Genomic DNA, 21,408 nt, shown 5'->3' on the forward strand with positions numbered 1-21,408 from the left:
ACTGAGCTGCTGCAAGGCCTCTGAAATTTGCCTTTGTTCAGCCAACGGGCAATAATATTTTGCTTTTGTGTATGTGTGAATATAAAACTTATTTTAATGAAAAATCATTAACTCGTGAAGTGTAAGGGTCTGAAGCAAGTTACTCTACTATCACGAGGAAAGAGCTGAAACAAGGAGCAGGATTTGAAAACTTCATTACTATTTCTTCCCCTTCCCTCCTCCCTGTCACCTTTCCCCCCACCCCCCGATTATACCACAAACAAGTTGCTTACAGAGAAATTTTCTCTTTAGCCTTTTGTTTACTAGAAAGTTGCTAATTTTACATTAACAAATGTATTTTAAATATAAAAGGCTTTTCTTTAAAAAATTCCAAAATGACAGGGATCATTTAAGCTTAGTATGATTTCCCTACACCCTACATTTTAGCTCTAAAATCTATTCTAATTTTATTTGTCATGAAACTCAGTCTTTGAATTTAGCTTAATTAAGCATTTTTAGGTCCAAGCAATTAAACAGCAATATAAAATTAATCCATAAAATGCAGAGTAATAGAAAATAGAGATGGAGAAGTCCAGTTAGTTCACATGGTCTATCTCCCTACTAGTGCACAGTACAGTAATTTCCTACAGTTTTATTAAGGCCAGTTTTAAACGATTCAAGCAACGAGGCTTTCACTAGTTCCCTTGGGAGATTATCCAATGTTAGAATAAATCTCACACCACTAGGAAAATTTTCCTGATATTCAATCAAAGGTTTCCTTTGCTCATTTTCACTGTATTAATTCCTTGTTCTGTTGCTTTTCCTCCCTATTTTAGGAGTCAGTTTCTCCCCTTTGCCAAGGGCTCCTGGATGGGGAAGAAGCTGGTTATAGCTGCCTGATTCTCAAGCTGCCCTGACCTCAGGTCTCATGCAGCTTTGAGACAACAGCTGGCTCTGCTTCCTAAGGGACCACACATCAACTAAGAACTATCCTCCTGACACACCCTCTATGCTGCGGTAATGGGGGAGATTGGTATAGGTGCACAGTACACAGAGTACTGTTATGGGTAAAAAATTAAAATTTAATCTTTAAACTACAATTTTCTTTGCTCTTGTGGATTTCTCTGACAATCCACTACTTAATGTCACATTAAAAATTAACCAATGCTGTGTAGAATTACACTGGTATGGGACAGCGTGCCACACTGGCCTTTGCCCTACTGTCTTCAGCTAATTATTAGCAGCATTTTTATTTTTCCAGTCTGAGCACTAATTAGGCATAACTTCAATAATTGCTCTATAGAGTTTGAATACTGTTGTTCAGGGCTTTACACAGCTGTATGTCGGCAGAAGGATTTGTGACTGATGCTATTCTAAAGTATTAACTAACTGAACGACGGGAGAGATGGCTCCTCATCAGTCATAATTCGAAAGGTCTATCACATTCATTAGGATTTCATGGTTGAAACCATGCTCCTTTCTGAAACCTTTAATTATAAATTATGAGGTAAGCAACAGGTAGGAATTTGGAAGCTACACATTTTTCTGACTTCATCTTAATTATTGCAGGCCAGATTGTCATCTTTAGTCATGTTCAACAGCGTCTCATTCCATGATTAGTTCCATTGATTTACACAGATGTGTTTTTCAAAAGCATTCAACTATATCTCTGTGTACCTTTTTCTGATGGGTCTAATATTGCTGAGAATACAGTAAGATGAGATTTAATTAATTCATTACAACATTCCCTCTCACCTCTCTCATATCTTTATGGCAGTTGATGGACAAAGCGAGGATACAATGGTGCCTATTTGAGGGCAAGCTTAACTTCACCTCCACCTAATCCAGTTTTATCAGGAATGGTTCACTTCATAAAGGAAGTACACACAGCTTACTGCAGGTAAAATTTTCTTTGGAACTTTCTGTAAGCAATTAAACAACAATCTTCTCCACCCATACAACTTGCCATTTTATCACTGCCTTTCCCATGACAAATGAGAGGAATTAATTTCCAGCATTCAATTCAGAATCATCCTACTTTGTTATAACATCTTCTGCATCCCTCCTTGAATAGTTCCATTCCTATCATGCACTCTTTATCAGTCTTCAGTTGGTGACTTCATAAATTGTGTAAAGATTTTTGGAGTCCCATAAATTTCAGTTTTCACATGTCTGCTCTTCTCAGTCTACCCTCTCTCTAAACCATCTTATTATGATCTTCAAACTTTAAATACCTTGAGTACATGGATAGCTTTCCCCTCACATATCTTTAAATGCCTTAAATAATTCATTCTTATACACCTTTTCTGCTTGTCTATTGCAAAGAAACTATGGCTTCATCTCAACTGACCTCGGTCATATTTCTCGAAAACAGAAATACTTCTCTCAGGAAAAAGGAGCAAAACAAATTCCATCTACTCTCTCTACCTCCCTCCCATACAGATACATACACCAAGTATCGCCCTTTTTATCCTTTACCAACCCTAAACTAAACATCAACTAGTTTAGTATTCTACTTTACCTTATTCTCCTCTATCTGTAAATATGCCTCAATATTTTCACAACATTGCCTGGATACACAACTGACCTGATTCCCTCCCTGCCGCAATCCCAGTTCATGACTTCATTTCCTTTCTTCTTGATAATGTAATATGCTCCTCAATGCCCTCCACAGGCCTCAGCTCTTCAAACTCCAGAATGTATAGAATTCTGCAGGCTACTTTCTCACATATACCAAAGAGTGGGAATTCCCACTTCCATCCTCAAATAACTGTACTAGCTAACCATCTATTTTTGTATTGAGTTCAAAATTGCCTTGCCTTGTTTTTATTTTTCCCCCATAGATTTTTGTCTTCCTATTCCTTTCCAACTCTCCCTTCTCATATAGTCCCGGTCTCAGTTTTCCCTTTCCCACAATCTTTCCACTGTTAGCATGATCGTTTTCTCCTCAGCAGTGCCTATCACCTCAGACCTCCTTCTATATCTGTGCATCACTGACTACTTTTCAAATCTCTTCTTTAAATGTATCTTCCACTATTGCCTATGCCTGTCAAATTTTCTTCTGGGCATATGTCTGTTTGCTTCAATTATCTATACCACTACACACACACACACAATTAGATTTCTTTTATGACCTAATTCTGTAAAGAGTTTAAGATACAGTTTCTATGAGTCAATCCTAGCAAATGTAGTATGACAGAGTGAAAGGTGTACACATTTGCCTGATATCTCCTCTAAAAGTCAACAGTGGTCATTTTTCTGCCGTGGTTAATAAAGCCTGTTAACCTTTAGATTAGATTAGGTTGGCTAAGACTAGTTCTAGCACATTTTTACAATCCATTCTGATTACACAAGGAAGCAAAAGAACATTTAACAGAAAATTATTCACCATTGCATAGCAATGTTAGTATATAAATAGCACCATTGTAGTATATTAAGGGCTGCCAAACAGCAAATGCTCTCATCTTTGACTCTGTAATGTTATGAATGCCTGTTCTACCCAATTCTGGCAGTTGAAGGTGCTTGGCACTTTTCAGCATCATTCATGGACACTGTATGTACATGCAAAACCTTCCTGTTGTGTCTGAGGCAGCACAACTAAACAGGTATTAGGTGGATATACATTCACAAATAAACTGCCTGTAAAAAGGCAGGGCTTCTCCCCAGCTGGCAAAGCATCAACTGGCATGCCCACAGTTTCTTCTGGGGAGTTTTATTTCTCAAACATAGGCAAAGCAAACAAAAAGAGTTTTTCAACTCATCCTTGGCTACAGTCCCCAGGGGACTTTCCCCCCCTTTAGCTCTCAGGCTCTCACTGCCTCCCCTTTCCAGGGACCCTGGCAGGTGGGCCTGCTTCTGTGCCCTGTTCCCTGAGCACCATCACCCAAGGCCTTTCTCCCTGGATACCATTTTACGAACAGTTCCTCTCAGGTTCTCACTCACTCGCCTCTTAGGCTGCTCCTGTTTTCTGCAGTATTTCCCAGGCACTCACTGCCTGCCCTCCCAGAAAATTCTGGAAGTCCTGCTGCTTCTACACCCTGCAGCTTCCTAGTTCTGACTCACCAGGTGACAGTCTCTCTCTCACTGGATCTTCCTCTGGCCCAGATGCCTGCTTTTAAACTGAACTGGGGTCAGCTAACTAGGCACAGGTACTCTGGTGCTGCTCCCTCTTAAAGGGCCAGGGTCACCCTGTGACTGCCCCATATTACAGTTGGCCTTCTTAAAGGCCAGGAAAAGATATATTTGTGCCTCATCTTAGTTGTGAAAAAGAGAGATACTCATTTATCTTTTTTCAGTAGTTTAGGAAATACCAGTCTACAGTAGGGTTGCCAACCCTCCAGGATTGGCCTAGAATCTCCCAGAATCAGCATCGATCTCCCAGTGACTATTGAAAGCAATCTTGGAGATTTTAATAGGATATTTTAATAAAATTACATTATGTCATGTTGGGGAAAACATCTCCCAGAATAGCTTCAGTCAGACTTGGCAACCCTAGTCTACAGCATATCATTACTAAGTTTAGAAATAATTATGATCTAATATATACATTAATACTAGCCTACAGTACATCACTACTAAATATAGAGTAAGACATATGCCAAATTCTTAGCATGAAGTCTCTATATAAAAATAGCCAACTTACACAAAACTCACAGGAGAGATTCACTGGGAAAATTAACTAACAATGTAAGAAATGTACTAAATATTAATATGAAAAGTACGTGATACACTCCACTCTGTTTTAGCTAACTCTCTGAATATAATGATGTTTACTAAGTAGAATATTTTTCATATATTATTAATATTTAACCTTTTTAATGCCATATTGTCTAGGTGTCTGGTTATGGCCCTACTGTGCTATGGGCTGTACAAATATAGAAAGTGAAAGTCCCTGTCTCAAAGAGCTTACAATCGAAAGGACAACACATAATAGGTGGAAACAACAAATGGTGGGTCAAGTTGTGGAGCAGGAGAGAAAGGGTTAAAAAAAAGAGGATGTGTGCAATGATTCTCAGACAATCAGCAACAACAATCACAACTCTCCACCTGCCAAGCCATTCCTGATGCACTATGGAAGAAGCAGGTTTAGAGGAGGGACATGAAGGAGGCTTATGTGCTGGCTTTATCGATTTTGACTGGGAGTTTCTCTCATTTGTAAGGAGCAGCATGGGAGAAAATGTGAAGGTGCTTGTAAGAGAAATGGAGAATCAGAGGCTCACACCATTAATAAACCGAAGGCAGGAGTCAATCTTATGATAATATAAAAGGTAGGATAGGAAGGGGAGAGCTAAGTTGTGGAGGGCTTTGTAAGTTGGGACAAAAAATTGTGTTTGACATAGTGAAAGACAGAGAGGGGGAGAGAGTCAGAATGACAGACTAGGAAAATGATTTTAGCAGCCTGTTGAATGGACTTGACGGGGGGAAGAATGCAGGCATTAAGCCCAGAGAAGGTGATTACAGTAGTCCAGGTGTGTGATGATCAGTGCTTGGACAGTTATAATATATTAAAATTATATTTTTTTAAGAAACAGTGCAGGTTAGTATTTGGACACATTAAGAAATGACCTAAGAGACATTTCTACCAAAATTGATAAAGTCTATAAAATACAGAATCAGAAATTACCGAGTCTGACTTATATTTACTACATGCTTTTCTATCGACACATGAGATAAAAAAAGTCTTTAAAAATTGATAGCAATTGCCTTTGATTATGCATAGAAATTGATCCAGAACAGGCGGAATATCTCTTTAGTCATGATTTAGAAGACTGACATTTTGACATGACAGAAATTATATAAGATTAATGACAACAATGAACAATATCATGTGCGAAAAATTTATCTCCTATAAAAGCAAAAATTTGCAAGTGGGAAATTGTGTACACGAGCTCATTAGGGAAGTGTGGTGGGGTCAACGTGTGGGATTTTGGTTTTTTAAGGCCTTTGTTGCTCTTCATTTTATTTTGTTTCTATGTATATAATGTTAATGGTTTTAAAATCAGTAAATAGATACTATTAAAAGGATGTACATCTTTTAAGGAAGAAACACAGTGGATTCTGCTTATTAGCAGCCTGTTGGTTCTCAGAAAAGAGTTGCTATTATTTGAAGTGCCTTCTTAGGCTGCAGCCCTCCAAACCTGCCTACAGATGGTGCTCAGCACATCCTAGCTCTTCCTACCCTGGTTGCAGAATGGCAACACTGGGGCTTTGTGGGAAGGAAGGAAGCACTGAGATGGTGCCAGGACAGGGCACAACCCAAAGAGCACGAGGAGAGGTACCCTGCAGCCCTCCAGCACCCCTGCTCCCCATGGAAAGTCTTGGCAGCTGGGCTGCAGTGTCCTCCCTCCTGCTGCCCCCTCACAGAAGCCTCCCCTCCCAGCTGCAGACAGGTTTGTGGGGCGGCAGCCAGGGAAGACATAGAATCATAGAATCTCAGGGTTGGAAGGGACCTCAGGAGGTCATCTAGTCCAACCCCCTGCTCAAAGCAGGGCCAATCCCCAATTATTGCCCCAGATCCCTAAGTGGCCCCCTCAAGGATTGAACTCACAAGCCTGGGTTTAGCAGGCCAATGCTCAAACCACTGAGCTATCCCTCCATGTCTAAAAGCTGTCAATAAGTGGCATGCCTGTTGCCAATATCCAAATCCTACTAATATTAAAGTCAATGGGACAGGACTGGCACCCAGCAAAACACTGCTATTAACTAGAAGTTGTTGATATCAGCATTGCTATTCAACGGCATCTGCTGTATATATATATTTTTACATAATAATGAAGATACTAAAAAAATTAAAGCATTAATAAAAAGTGGCTTGATTTAAAACAAATCTTCATAATGTGAAATATACTGTTGATACATGTCTTTTACGAACTGTAGGTGTAATAAACAAGTCTCATTGGAATAAAGCATCTTACATTTTCAGTAGTCCCAGTGATAACATGCAGCCCATCGTATGTTGACTTGATATACATCCCCTAAAGAAATGGCAAGAGAAGGAATAATTAGCATCTGTGAGTAGTTACTGCGACAAAAAACTAGCTCTCTAATACTGCAGTAAACAAACTAGTGATGTTGGAAGAACGCTTGTTCTGGATTAAAGTCAAAGGCATTTCAGCTGATTAGAGCAAAGTATGGTTGAATAAAATTTGCAAAACAAAATTAAAACAAAAACATCTTAAGAGTCAGTATAAAAATACATGCTTCCTTTGGATGCATCTCCATTAATTCCAGCATCAGCAGATAAGAAATCTTTTGGACAGGATTTAACAAACTAACATGATAGGAGAAGCTGGACTCATTTTGGCATCTGAAATGCACAGATGTTTATTACTTTACTAATCTCAGAAAAAGAACTAAAGTTGTCAGAACCTAGGTAAAGTACAGAAATAGAGGCTTTAAACTTAAATAGCCCATACTCCAGAGGTCTATTGAGTCAGTAAAAAATAAAACTAGATAAAGCCTGGTGTGTCAGTAAGGTTCAGCAGCTAGCACTCTTGCCTCTTAATAGAAGTGTCACGTACCACCCCAAGACTTGAGCTTTCAGTTTAATGCTGACAAGGTAGAAATGTGCTGTTAAATCATCCTCTTTTGAAGGATTCTGAAGTCCCTTCTACTGTACATAAATGTTGCAAAATCATTCTAAAGTACCTAGCATATTTTACTTGCTTTAAAAACAAAACAAAAACAGTTCATAGTTTACCAAGATGTCGATCATGAATTTGATACTTTTGTCAAAGAAGTTTTGCTTGCATAAAATATTTATTAATCACAAGTTACACTTTTAGGAGAGGAAATGATATCAACAGCAGCTGAACTGTTGCCAACTGATGCGGTTTGCAAACTTCTTGTAATGCCCAGTGGCCAAGGTGGGTAAGGGGGCAGTCCAGAGCTGTAGTCAAGTGTGCATGAGTCATTGGATAGCCAACAGGTTAATCTGTATTGGAGGCAGCCTGGGGCAATTGTCGTCGTTCTTGCAGGGGTCAGCAGCCAGAAGATCCAATCCAAGGGGCTGGGTCAGTGAGCTGGGGAGTCGAGGTCAGGCAACATGGCAACATTGTTCTTTAAAACAGCAAAGCAACAAGTTGGCTCAGGCAGAGAAGCATGGCAAGGTGGTCTAATCAGCAGGCAATGGTCTGTCACTCAGACAGTTTCCTCTTCCTGTTGGGGTGTTTATATAGCCCAGGCACCCAATGAGAGTAGTGCCTGTCCATCCAATCAGAGGCCTGGCTGCTGTGGGCCTGTAAGCCTTTAGGACTAAGGCTGTTGGTTGGGGCAGCAGTTTGATGCATTGCCATGGCACAATGGCTAAAGATACCATCTGAGAGACCTGGGTTCAATGCTAGGGTCCTGACACTGCAATTTTTCCATTGAATGTCTTGAATGTTAGGAAGACTAACAATTATAGTTTCTTTGCTATCCAATATCCACTATCGCAAGCCCTTATTCTTACTGATTTATGTAGTTCTATTGACTTCAACAGAATTAATCTCATTAGTAAGGATTACTCAATATAGTAAAGACTGTCAGATTAGGAACTAGGGATTCACTTTCAAACTACAAATGAGCACCAGAAAAAGGATGATATTCTGTTGTATTAAACTTTCTTTAAAAACGAAAGAAATAGGTTAATTTAACTGGGTTAAATATATATTGATATGGTACTGCAAAACACTCTGATTCACAGAAACACTATTTCCATTTCATGTTTGTGATAGACTGTCAACTCCTCTGCTTGGCTACTGACAAACAGAAAAAGTAGAAAGAATGCTCTGGTATTTGGAATTCTGCTTCAGGATCAATTCTCACTGAGACCAATTCTTCCCTTGGAACATCACAGCATAAATGTCAACATGTTGCAACATACTGTTAGAACATGACGACAATTGGTGGGCTCCAAAAAGTAATTTTGAGACCCCTATCCTTATTAGCAGAGGTTGCAGACCACTGATTTACCCAAGAAAAACTGCTATGATACTGCAAGTTCGCTGGTGGATGGTTTAGCACTGCCTGGGTTAGCTGTACAAACAAAGTGTGTCTACACAGGGATAAAAAAATCCACAGCTGGCCTGGGTCAGCTGACTTGAGCTCACTGGGCTTTGGCTCCAGTGCTGAAAAAGTGCTATGTGGATGTTCAGGCTTGGTCTGAAGCCTGAACTCTGGAACTCTGTGAGCCCCAACCCAAACATCTACAGAGCAATTTTTAGCCCCACAGCTAGCCTTCACAAGCCCGATTCAGCTCACCCAGGCCAGCTGTGGCCATGCCGTGTGGCTTTTATCACCAGGGAGATGTACTCACAGACACCAGGAACTCTGGGTTCTGGTTTACAGCCAACTCTTCCTATTTCTGGGGTTCTATATTTAAAAGATCTCTTAAAGAACAAAATGCAACTAAAACATATTAGGTCAAGGCTTAGTGCTTCCTTCTGTCAGTAAGAGTAGAAAGAAAAATAAGAAAGAAAGTGTTAAAAGAGATAAAGATATACTTCCTCCACCTATTTGGACAAGACACCTTCCTCTAGGCTCTGAAGTTTGTGCCTCTGACCTCCCATTGTCCTTCCACGAGAAGATCAGCAGGCTGTTGAGCTTAAGGCATTGTAATGAAGACAATCTTTCACGTCACCCAGTTTATTAATTTCTGTTGAATCTGACTATATACCTGTTGTAGATATAATTGCAATGTTTTGCGTTTTTTTTCTTGAGAGCAGTTTGGTATGGAGTACTTCAAGTCCATATGATTTCTGTGCCTGAAACCTGGAAGGGCAGTACACCATCTCACAAAGGGCAGATAGATAGGTCGACCTGTCTGCTCTTGCTTCTGAAACTATCTATCTACTTCTAATACTCGTTCTTATTTCCTAAGAAATACAAAAGTTTTTTTCCTCTTTTTTCTTTATGAATAGCATCATGTATTTTTACTGGACCACACTTATTTAAAGCTTAAAAGCCAAGCTTAGTCTTGATATAATTAATGGAAACTGACATTTTCTACAAAGATTTATAGATGTAGAGACCAGAAGGGACCATTATGATCATCTATTCTAAGTTGACTATTTGCATAACACACAGAATTTTATCCATTAATTTTTACATCAAGCCTATAAGTTTGATCAGGTTGAACTAAAGCACACTTTTGAGAAAGACACGAAATAAGGATTTAAAGACCAATGCCACGTAAAAAGGTAATAACTTCACCATACTTCTACTCAATATTCTCCTGTTTCTACTTACAAATTTCACATTAGCTCTCTTAGCCACATCATCACACGGGGAGCTCATGTCCAGTTGCTTATTCGCTATAATCCTTAAGTCCTCTTAAGAGTCACTACTTTTTAGGATTTTTTTCCCATTTATTTAGATTTACTCAAGATGCCTATCCAAGACACTAGGTGCCTTAACAAAATTAATTATACAGTAAATACAATTAAATGAAATCAGTTCCACAGGAATACAGTCAGCCAGCCACCTGTCCACTTCGTCATCTAGAAAACATACCCTCGGCCATTTCCTGATGATGGGTGAGCAAGTTCCAGAGTCTCAGAGCTCTCACAGAAAACTCCCTACCATCTGCCCCTTCTCTTTGATAACTAGGGAGATCCAGCTCAAGTGCACCCTCCTGACTGTGGCTGAGCAGTATGGCCTGAGGAGAGAGGCAGTCTATCAGCAAGGCCAGTTGTATGTCATTTAGTGATTTATAGGTCACAAACCAACATCTTAAACTCCATCCAGAGACCAGAGATGACCCGTGCCTGCTGATAATGGTGGTGCAGAGTAAGGGCAGCTGGCTTCAGCAGTGCTACTGAGCATGCTCAGTACAAACCAAGCAACGAATCTGGAGGGCACATGACCCAGCATGCCCCCCACGGATCACCTCTGCCGGAGACCAATGGGCTGCCAGTACAGATCCCAGAGCACTGGTGTCATGTGCTCCCAGTGAGATGCCCTGCTCAATAAGCGAGCTTATTGATATAGTCCCCCATCCTGTATGTGTGACCCACATTCTTTGTTCCTAGATGTTGGACTGTAAATTTGGCTATATGAAATGCATATTGTTTGAATGAACCCAGCTTATCATCAATCCATATCATTCTATATAACTGACCTGTCACTATTATTTACTACCTTACTAATATTTGTGTTATCTGCAAACCCAACCAGCAAAGATTTTATAATTTCCTCTCTGATCATTGAAAAAGATCATGAATATCACTGGGCCAAGAACAGATTCCAGAGAGACCTAACTAGAAACACTATGATGATTCTTTGTTAACAATTTTACTTTTATATCAGTTAGGCAGTTTTTAATCTATTTAGGAAGTGCTTCATTGATTTTGTATACTGCTAATTTTTTTAAATCAGATCAGGAAGTTTAAAGTCACATGTCTTACAGAAGTCTCAGTATATTTTGTCAACACATAATAGACTTAAACACACCATTATCAACCAAAATTGTAATCTCATCAAAAAATGATATACTGTAAAATCTGTTTGACAAGACCTACTTCCCACAGAACTATGTCCACAGACTCTCAGATTTAAAGGCCAGCCCCTACCATTCTGATCATCAGGCTAACCTCCTACATAACATAAAGCATAAGTATCACCCAGCATTTTCTACATCAAACTCATAACTTTGTGTTGAGCTAAAGTACATCTTAAAGAAGGACATCCAATCTTGATTTAAAAGACTTCCAGTGATGGAAATCCTCTCATCCCTAAGTAAGCTGTTCCAAAAGTAAAATTACCTTTACTATTAAAATGTGTGCCTTATTTCTAGCCTAAATATGTTGACTGTTGAGTCACATTAATTATGTTACCATCCTTTAATTCTTTATGATAGAATCCTGTATCAGTCATTCCATGATATTTCCCAGCATTAGTCAGACTAATTAGCTTATAATTACCCTGATCATCCTATTTATGCTTTTTCCTAAAAAGTATGGTCACAATGTTAGCTTATATCTCCTCTGGAACTTCTCCAGCATACCAAGATTTATTAAAAATCAGCATCAATAGTTCAAAGAGCTCCTCAGCCAATTGTTTTGAAACTCTTAGGTACAAGTTATTCAGCCTTGCAGATTTAAAAGTTAGTAGATACTGTTTTTATCATGCCAATGTTTGCCTGACATTAAGTAAAGCATCACAAAATCTTGTTGTTATCCTCTATTTTCATGGATCTGGGTCTTTAAAAAAAATTGCTCTTCCAGAATTTGAATAAATTTGTATGTCAAACTCCCAAATACAACCATCAGACATTATGCACATGCCTGCTGCACCTCTACATTTCCATACCTATGACCTAGATCTAATCAATTCCATGTGAGTGAGATGTAATTTGTTTGACTGATTTTTTTATATCTTGCATATACTGTTTTTGCTACAAAATCTGCACAAATTTGAACTAATTGTGCGGCTAGGTAGAACAAGAATGTATCTTTTGATATCTGCAATTCTCTTTAACTTGGTGAGTCTGGGAATAAAAAAAATGAATACAGGCTCTTCTCTGTGCTTGAGGAGTTACATGCATGAACCCCCAAACACTGAAATGAGGCTGTATTATAAAAAGTTTTGATCCCTTGTCTCCACAAAAGAAAAATGAGCTTGCACCTGTTTTTGTAAACTATTATCACAAGATGTGAAGACAAAGAGAATTTTTAAAATTGTACTTCAGAAAGAATAATACAAATGTGAATAAAATTAAACTACAAAGAACAACACTTTTATCATGGCAATCTATTTTTATAAGTTTATGTATAGTAATACATGGTACCTATTTATCTACATAATAAGATTCTAGGATTGTCACTGTATATGTCTCTCTGAAGCCTAGAATGTCTGTTGAGTCCGTGATAGAAACAGCTACAAACATGGTTGAGAGCTCTTTTTGTTTAGAACATCACCAGGTTCAATAATCCCTGGGATTCATGGTCTGTTACTGTCCAATGTTTAAGTTCACAGCCATTTTCAGCTTATACACTTTACAAATTACACTCCTATGACAACAAGGACTTTCATTTAGTAAAGCCATAAAAGACTCCTCTTTTTATTCAGTTTTTCTTTTTTTACATACTTTGGTATGTAGAATGTGATAGGTGCAACTGTATTTTTCCATTGGGGAGAAAGTTTTGACTAGAACACTGAAAAATATCAGCACTTTTTTGTAGTAATTGTCTCTTTCTTTTGTCCGGGGCATGTATTGTCAAATGTGTTCCACTTAAAAGATGGCACTTCAAATCACCCTTTGCAGTACTATAAACATTTTTCATGAAATACCCTGTCCTTGATATGCAGACTGTCAGTGTTTGTCTGTCCTGTTATGCAGTGAACACACAGTTCAATTCAGCTCTCGGCTGCTCTCTCTGGAAGGAAGATCCTTAAAAGGTAATTTACCCTTCAGTGTAAAATGACACTGAGAATTGGAAATATATTGTTTCTAAAGGACAATTTAAGGCAATACACTTTAGGGATTGCGCTGCATTATTTTAAATCAAGTTTTGTAAAGAGGAAGAATTGAACTTCTAAATTCAATTTTAAACGATACTGAAATATGTTTAGCCCAAGCCTCCAAACCTCCTGTTTATAACGTGGATCCTAAAGTGTGCCAGAGATAAACAAAAGATTTTCAGAGAGAATTTTCTTTCCACTATCTACTAAAAGCAGAATAATCTACCTTTGGCTCTGAGTGTAGCTCCATTTGAAAGTTTGTATATGACTGCAAAATTTTTGGTCTCTTAGACACAGTGCTTGAATCATGCCATAACACACTGAAATTCTGTGCCGGTGCTTTTTTAACGAGCCACAGTGGTGTTCCAGTACTTCTGCTGGTCCTGGGACAGGTGGCTCCTTTCTGTCCTATGTGGGAAGCAGGAGCCGAACACAGTTAGAGAGAAGGCAAGGAAGAAGTGGTCTCCACAGGGAGTCATTCTTTGCTCCCATGGGCCTCCTGCAGGAGCCCCCCTGCTTGCTCCCTCCGAGGGTTTCTGACTGCCCTGTGTTCAGGCACTTCTTTTTTTAAAGGACTCCAGAACTGCTGAGAAACTTTCTGTTAACATGTTGTAAACCCAATAAAAAGCACCTAGTTAAACTGACATTCATAGGTAGAATTAGGCAGAACAGCTGGACCTTGCTCTAGATGTAACAGGCCATCTGTTTTCATTGAGTTTATCACTGCTTTACCACTGAGATGTTCCCACATAAAGCACATTCTATAATGAAGAAGCCTAGTTAAAATAGAAATATATTTCTAAAAAAATTCTTACAATTAATACCTATATATACCATGCCAAAATATAGTATTAATGAAATATGATAGTTGAGCAATTGAACCATCAAGCATCCTTCCCCACCGACCTTGCTTGTTTTGTAGATCTCACTGTAACTCTTGCTAATACTTCTGGAGTTGAAGAAGTGTGAACAATGGTGGAAATTCTTTGTAAAATGTTTCCACTGTAAGCAAGGTTTAAAGAAGCCATATTGACTCAGTAACCCAAAATTGAGTGTACTGCAATAATATTTTACATTTATACAGAAAAACATTCATCTTAAAACATTTTATAAATTTCATACAGAGGGCACCCAGTCCTGCATTATTACAGTTAATAGAAGTTTTGTTATGCATTTTAATGGAAGCAACATCACATCCTTACAGAATACAGGACGCTTCACAGCAGTAACAGGAAGGGAATATTCATATGACACTGGCACAAATCCCTGTTCTTTCAAAATGCATCATGGGCTCATTAATGTCCACAGAGAGCAGACAGTACTTTATAGTTGAGATTTTGCCTGAAAATCTACTGTAAACAGCTTGGAGTTCAGTTTATTAACCTTTGAGGAATGCAGAACTGAGCAAATCCTCCATAGCTTTGAACCTGTGCTCCAGGAAAACAAAATGCTCCAAAACTAGCATTTAGATCTGTAAGTCGTGCCCTCCAGCAGAGCCTAAAATCCCATAGAACATGTTTCTGCTAGGCTTGGGTTTTTTCATAGATCTATAAGGATTGTTAAGTCTGGTGTTCCCTGGCTTTGCTGGATGGATTGTTGGGGGCCTCTGGTGTGGATTGAGAGATTTCAGATCCAATAAAAATGAAGAAGCAGGCTTGATAAATCTTTCAGAAAGTCTGCTTGTCTCCCAACTATTCATTTGGGGCTTGAGATAGATAGATATAAACATAAACAAACAAAATATAAACTGTTATGATGCCCTCATTCACACCAAGGCCTTCTTACACTGCTCTTGAAATCATAATGTATATGCACATGGGTGACAAATTAAGGTTGCATAAGTAACCTTAATTCTGCTATTTCCTAACTTTTGGGTGCTTGACTTTGCAACCTTAAAAATGTTTTTTTAATGTAGCTTTTGTATATATTGTTTCCCATGTTTGTTTGTTTTTTAAAATATCAAAACTGGAAAAAAATATCATGTAGCATATTGACACCCACATGAGTTATCAGCAGGGTTGGATCCACCACACAAACCTCTGACACTGAGCTAACTGAGTAACTGCTAACACAGTAGGTTGTCATCCTTTGTGCGGCCCAGCAACAGATGGGGATGAAGCCCACAAGTCGCCCATAGAAGAATGGTGGTACTCAAGAATCTTGACTTCCATTTACATAAGAATAGCCATACTGGGTCAGACCAATGATTCATCTAGCCCAGTATCCTGTCTTCCAACAGCAGCCAATGCCAGGTGCTTCAGAGGGAATGAACCAAACAGGCAATCATCAAGTGATCCATCATGCCCTGCTGTCCACTCTCAGCTTCTGGCACTCAGACTAGGGACACCCAGAGCATGGGGTTACATCCCTGAACATCTTGGCTAATAGCCATTGATTGACCTATCCTCCACGAACTTATCAAATTCTTTTTTGAAACCTGTTATACTTGTGGCCTTCACAACATTCCCTGGCAACAAGTTCCACAGGGTGCCTGTGTGTTGTGTGAAGAAGTACTTCCTTTTGTTTGTTTTAAACCTGCTGCCTACTAATTTCATTTGGTGACCCCCACTTCTTCTGTAATGTGAAGGATAAATAACACTTCCTTATTTACTTTCTTCACACCATTCAAGATTTTATAGACCTCTTTCATATCCTCCTTTAGTTGTCTCTTTTTCAAGCTGAAAAGTCCCAGTCTTTTTAATCTCTCCTCATATGGAAGCTGTTCCATACCCTTAATAATTGTTGTTGCCTTTCTCTATACCTTTTCCAATTCTAATATATCTTTTTTTGAGATGGGACAACCAGAACTGCATGCAGTGTTCAAGGTGTGGGTGTACCATGGATTTATATAGTGATAATAACATAGAAAATGTCATAATATCTATTCCTTTCCTAATGGTTCCATTTCAGGTTCTGAAGGATAATTTACTGTTTTGGGCACAGTTTCTTCTGCCTGTCCTCCCCAAGCTTGAGTCCTTGTGTCCCATCCCCCCACCCCCACCCCGAACCTGTCCCTGTCCTAATTCTGTCTCTTCCCCATCCCTGGTTCCACTCCCATTCCCCTTGCCTACCCAGTGCCAACTCTCATCCAATTTCAGTGTTTCCAACCCCCTCTGTCATTTCCCTCACAGGCTTCAAGTTCCAGCCCCCACCAATCAACAAGTCACATCCTCCCCATCCCCACCAGTTCCCAGTCTCCACTCCCCCTGACTGGATCACCATCCCATTTTCATTGCCGAGCCATTCCCAAGCTCACTAGACAACTTTTTCCAATCTACTCATTTCCCAGTCTAGCTTTTTCCCCTTGTTCAAATCAGACAGACAGTCTCCTCCTCCATGCTGCCAGGGTGCGAGCCAGAGGAGTGGTCACTCAGCATAGGAGAGGCTCTCCCTGGTCCCAGTTTTAGTGCCTGGTCCCACCCTCATAGTCTCATGGATTTTAAGGCCAGACGGAACCATCATGATCACCTAGTCTGACCTCCTGCACATTGCAGGCCACAAAACCTCACCCTCCCACTCCTGTAATAGACCCCTAACCTCTGAGAAAGTGAAGCTGGCAGTGAAGGAACCATCATGGGGAGAGGCAGAAGATGACTGGCTCTTTGCCCCAAATCAGCAGACAACGGTGTAATTTTATTGACAATGTAAAATATGGCTTCAGGTTGCTGACAATTTAGTGGTCAAGAAAATTGGGAAGAAAAATGTGTTTGCAGGAGGAGAACTCCAGTTAGATGCATAATTCCTAAAATGGGAATTGCAAATGCCATCTTTAAAAAATTGATCCAGAAACTAGAGACAGCTTCTTCACAGTGCTAGCTAGTTAATTACTACCAAGCCATTCTCCAGTTGCATTATATATGAGGAATACCTTTCCTAAGAAAAAGCTAGCAAAACGGGATTTTATGATATGTATATTTTTAAAATACTCTTCCCCTTACACACGTCAGAGTATTAAAATACTACAAAAACAGGTTTATATTAACAAAAAAGCACATCCATTAAAAAGTCTCTCTTGCTAAATATCATTTAGAAGAAAAAACCCCACAGAGCTTACTACAGTTACTCCATTATTTCAAGTGGTAAATGTCTATGCTGTGGATCTAAAAGCTCCAACTCCATTGGTGACCCAGAAGGAGGCAATATGGCTCCAAATGAGAACACTTCTTTTTCAGTTTGCTTTTTTTAAGAAGTGTAGGAAATTTCTTTTAAAAGAACTATGTTAAAAGAACATTAAGGTTGTAAAGTCAAGTACTCAAAAGTTAGGAAATACCAGAATTAAAGTGCCTATTGACCCTTGAAGTCTTTAAACCAGGAGTGGCCAACCTGAGCCTGAGAAGGAGCCAGAATTTACCAGTGTGCATTGCCAAAGAGCCACAGTAATACATCAGCAGCCCCCCAATCAGTGCTTCCCCCTCCCTGCTCCTCCTGATCAGCTGTTTCTTGGTGTGCAGGACACTCTGGGAGGGAGGGGAAGGAGCGAGGGCAGGGCAGGCTATGGGGAGGGGAAGGAAAGGGGTGGAGTGGGGGCAGAGACCGTGGCAAGCGAGGGGTTGAGCAGTGAGCACCTATTGGAAAGTTGGCGCCTGTAGCGCCAGCCCCGGAGTTGGTGCCTAGACAAGGAGCCGCGTATTAACTTCTGAAGAGCCGCATGTGGCTCCTGAGCCACAGGTTGGCCACCCCTGCTTTAAACCATAATTTGAGGACTTCAGTAACTCAGCCAAAAATTAGGGGTCTATTATAGAAGTGGGTGGGTGAGGTTCTGGGGCCTGCAATGTGCAGGAGGTCACACTAGATAATCATGATGGTCCCTTCTGACCTTAAAGTCTGTGAGTCTTGTTCAGCTTCCTTGTGAATGTGCATTATGACACAATCTTTTAATTACATGAGCACATGCTATTTTTCCCACAACCCCTGCCTCATTCAGTGCACAGCATGGACCTGCTCTGGGGATAAATCAGGGCTGTGTTGTGAAGGAGGCTGTTGTCTGTAGGACCCCTGTCTCATTTGGTGCAGAAGTTGAAAGCCCTTTAGGGAAAGGGGCAGAGGACTGCAGGAAGAGAAATGATAGTCTCATGGTTAATACAGTTGAACATCACTGTGTCCCTGAGAGCACCCCCAATGCAGAGGGCTCTCTGGTGTCTAGCACTGAGCCTCAGCAGGCCTGAGCAGCTGAGTGTACTCTAACTCACTGTTGTCATAATCTGTATCTACAAGGTGTCATGTAGGGAATCACATATGAACTGGGTAACACACTGGGCTGTTAATATTATTGTGTGGTGTATGTATGGATGATATATATGAAAAGTTATAAATATGTGCTGGAAATATGTTCTTAAAATGTCTTAAGTCACTCTGCCCTAGACAAAGGAATGTGGCCCTGCCTGCTTGAAAGGGTCTCCTATGTAAATTGAGAAGATGCAATAGAAGTACATTTACATAAAAGTTAAAGCCATCACATTAGCGAATGGGGAAGGCAGCCACCTAACTACTGGGGGAGGAGACTGCAAAAATTAACCTGGCATCAGTTCTCTGGTGGACATAGCAAGCTGAGGCTTCAGGAGGGCTTCTTGTCTTTGAGAACAGAGACAAAAAACTTTGAGGATCTGAGCAAAGAGAAAAAGCCATTTTGGCATCCTTCACCTGAAGAGACAAAGAAACCAAGCGCTTTAAGGTCTGTATTGGACCTTGGCTAAGAACTGACCAGCCATGCTGGAAGAACAATTGTCATGAGAAATCTATGTTGAACAAAAAACTCTGGTTTGTTAAGCTAGGTTTTAGTTTTAGAATAATAATTTTACTTTGGTTTGTTTGTAACCATCTCTATCTCAATTCCTTCTACTTGGTATCACTTAAATATCTGTTCCTTATTAATTTACCCTTGTTTTATTATACAGCCATCTCAGGGCAGTGCTACTTGATGCACAAATGGAAAATTAAAAACTCTCCAGTGTGGGACTGTGGTCACCCAGAACAGACAATGGAACATGTAATGACTCAATGGCTGGTTCTCAAATATGAAAGAGGCATCACAGCGTTACACTCCGCTACTCCTCATGCAATTGTCTGGCTTAATCATCTAAATAGAAAATTATAGTTGTTGCTCCACATCTATATCAGCCATACGAAGAAGAAGTGCAGTGTTTCAAACTGAAGGATAAAATCCTCAGCCTGGACTGGTGTTGTGTACTGTCTCTTTAAAGGAGCAGGGAAATTGATAAGGAACTATAGTGAGAGGAGCTGAGCACTGCAGGGGAGATGATTTTGGAGAGACTCAAGGCTGGAAGAACTGTTGGTGTCACCCTGCAAGGAAAAACAAGGTTGGTGGAAGCCAGGGTGAGGTCATTGTGCTGTAAGCAGGCTGCTGGTGTCAGGAATCTGAGCCAAAGCTGCACAGCACAGAAACACCCTGTGTTACAGGACAGGTAATGAACAAACTCTTAGTGGTCTGGGTGAATCCCCGAAGTGTCAGAGTCACCTTGGAAAAAAGAATTCCATCTCTGCCTCAGAGACAGAGGTCCTAAGAGAGGCTGAGCAAGTCACAAAACATATTTTTCATAGATTACCACTAATTTTCTGGGTGCTCAGATGCCTGGAGTCAGATCTGCGGAAGTGCTGAGCACTCACAGCTGCAACTGAAATCAATAGAAGCTGTGCTTTAAATAGGTCTATAAAAACTTAAAATACTCTGCAAAATCAAGCCCTCAGCATCTCAAGCTGGGCATCCAAAATTAATGGACACTTTTGACAATTTTAACCTTAATCTCTCTGTGCCTGAGTTCCCTTCCTATAAAACTGGGATAATAATACCACCTTACCACACAAGGGTGTTGTGACGATAAACTTATTACTGTCTGTGAAGCATACAGATACTACAGTGAAGAGTGCCATAAAAATGCCCATCAAGAAATCAGTAACTCACTGCAGTACAGAACTTGGTTAGTATGTAGTAAGTAGTGCCTGGGAACCCACATGCATATGTGCATTGACTGAGACAGGGGTCCTGTGGAAAATACGATGTGATCATGTACTTAAAGATTCTAACAACAATTTGTAATCTGTTCTCTACTCTATTTTTCATCCTATATTTTCGTAAAGGACTTTTCCTTTCTGCTCTTTCACTGTTCCTTTTTTCTGATCTTTTCTAAGAATATGGACCCAGGAATGTTGAAGTTTCCAAACCTATAATATTCCAGTGCCTTCAGAATTAGGCAAAATGAGCTCAACCATCCAATTTACCTACCTATATTCTCACTATCTGTTTTGATTACAGAATTCTTTAACTTCTCCCCTAAAGTATGTATTGTATTGTTATGCCCAATAATGATTTCACCATATAGAAGGCTGCATTTCAGTGATGGGTGAAGTGTTTTTTGTTTATAACATTTGTAAAAAAAAATCTTTGGCATTATTTTGGTTTAAATATGCTATTTGTTAATTCAGACTTGCACAGTTCCTCACTAGAAACTACCATTCTACAATATTGTGAGGTGGCTGCATAATTTAGGTAAATGACAGGAATTATAATGAAACTGCCAAATCAGGATTTGAATTCAGGTTTCAAGAAGTGAAAAAGCCAATTTGTTAGTCCATGCTGACCTCTACAAAAATCATCGGTAACAAGAATCATACTTATTTAAAATAGCTTTTTATTTAACTTCAACTGGAAAATAACCAACTTGTGACACCAGCAGCAATTCACTGATGTGAATTTCTTATTAAATACATTTCTGCAATGAAAATGAACCAAAAAGTATTTTTGTGATACTTTAAAACTCTAACTATCCAGTCGAAATTCCCTATTGTGTACTATTACCATATGAGGGGAGATGCTTTTTATTTTAAAATTTGAAACACTGAGTTCTTCCAAATGGTGTAGTTCTTTATTTTTATTTGAATGAGAAATATTAAATATGCACATATCTGTCAATCTGATCATCAATGTATCCAAAAAACACTTCCAGTTAAAATTATTACTTTAAAGAATCTTAT

General features: G+C 39.6%; 1 protein-coding gene across 1 annotated transcript in view; it reads right to left on the bottom strand.

Moving 5' to 3' along the window:
* The window catches only part of LOC311526311 (connector enhancer of kinase suppressor of ras 2-like), a gene marked incomplete at its 5' end in the record, with an annotated part of 376,450 nt that overhangs the window by 247,749 nt on the left and 107,293 nt on the right, over nucleotides 1-21,408 (bottom strand). The window contains one exon of the mRNA XM_084639211.1: nucleotides 6,894-6,953. Within this exon, the coding sequence (XP_084495337.1) occupies nucleotides 6,894-6,953 (60 nt within the window). The remainder of the gene's footprint in view (nucleotides 1-6,893; nucleotides 6,954-21,408) is intronic.

Source organism: Lepidochelys olivacea, assembly GCF_965140295.1.
Source record: "Lepidochelys olivacea isolate rLepOli2 genome assembly, chromosome: 9".
Taxonomy (NCBI): domain Eukaryota; kingdom Metazoa; phylum Chordata; order Testudines; family Cheloniidae; genus Lepidochelys; species Lepidochelys olivacea.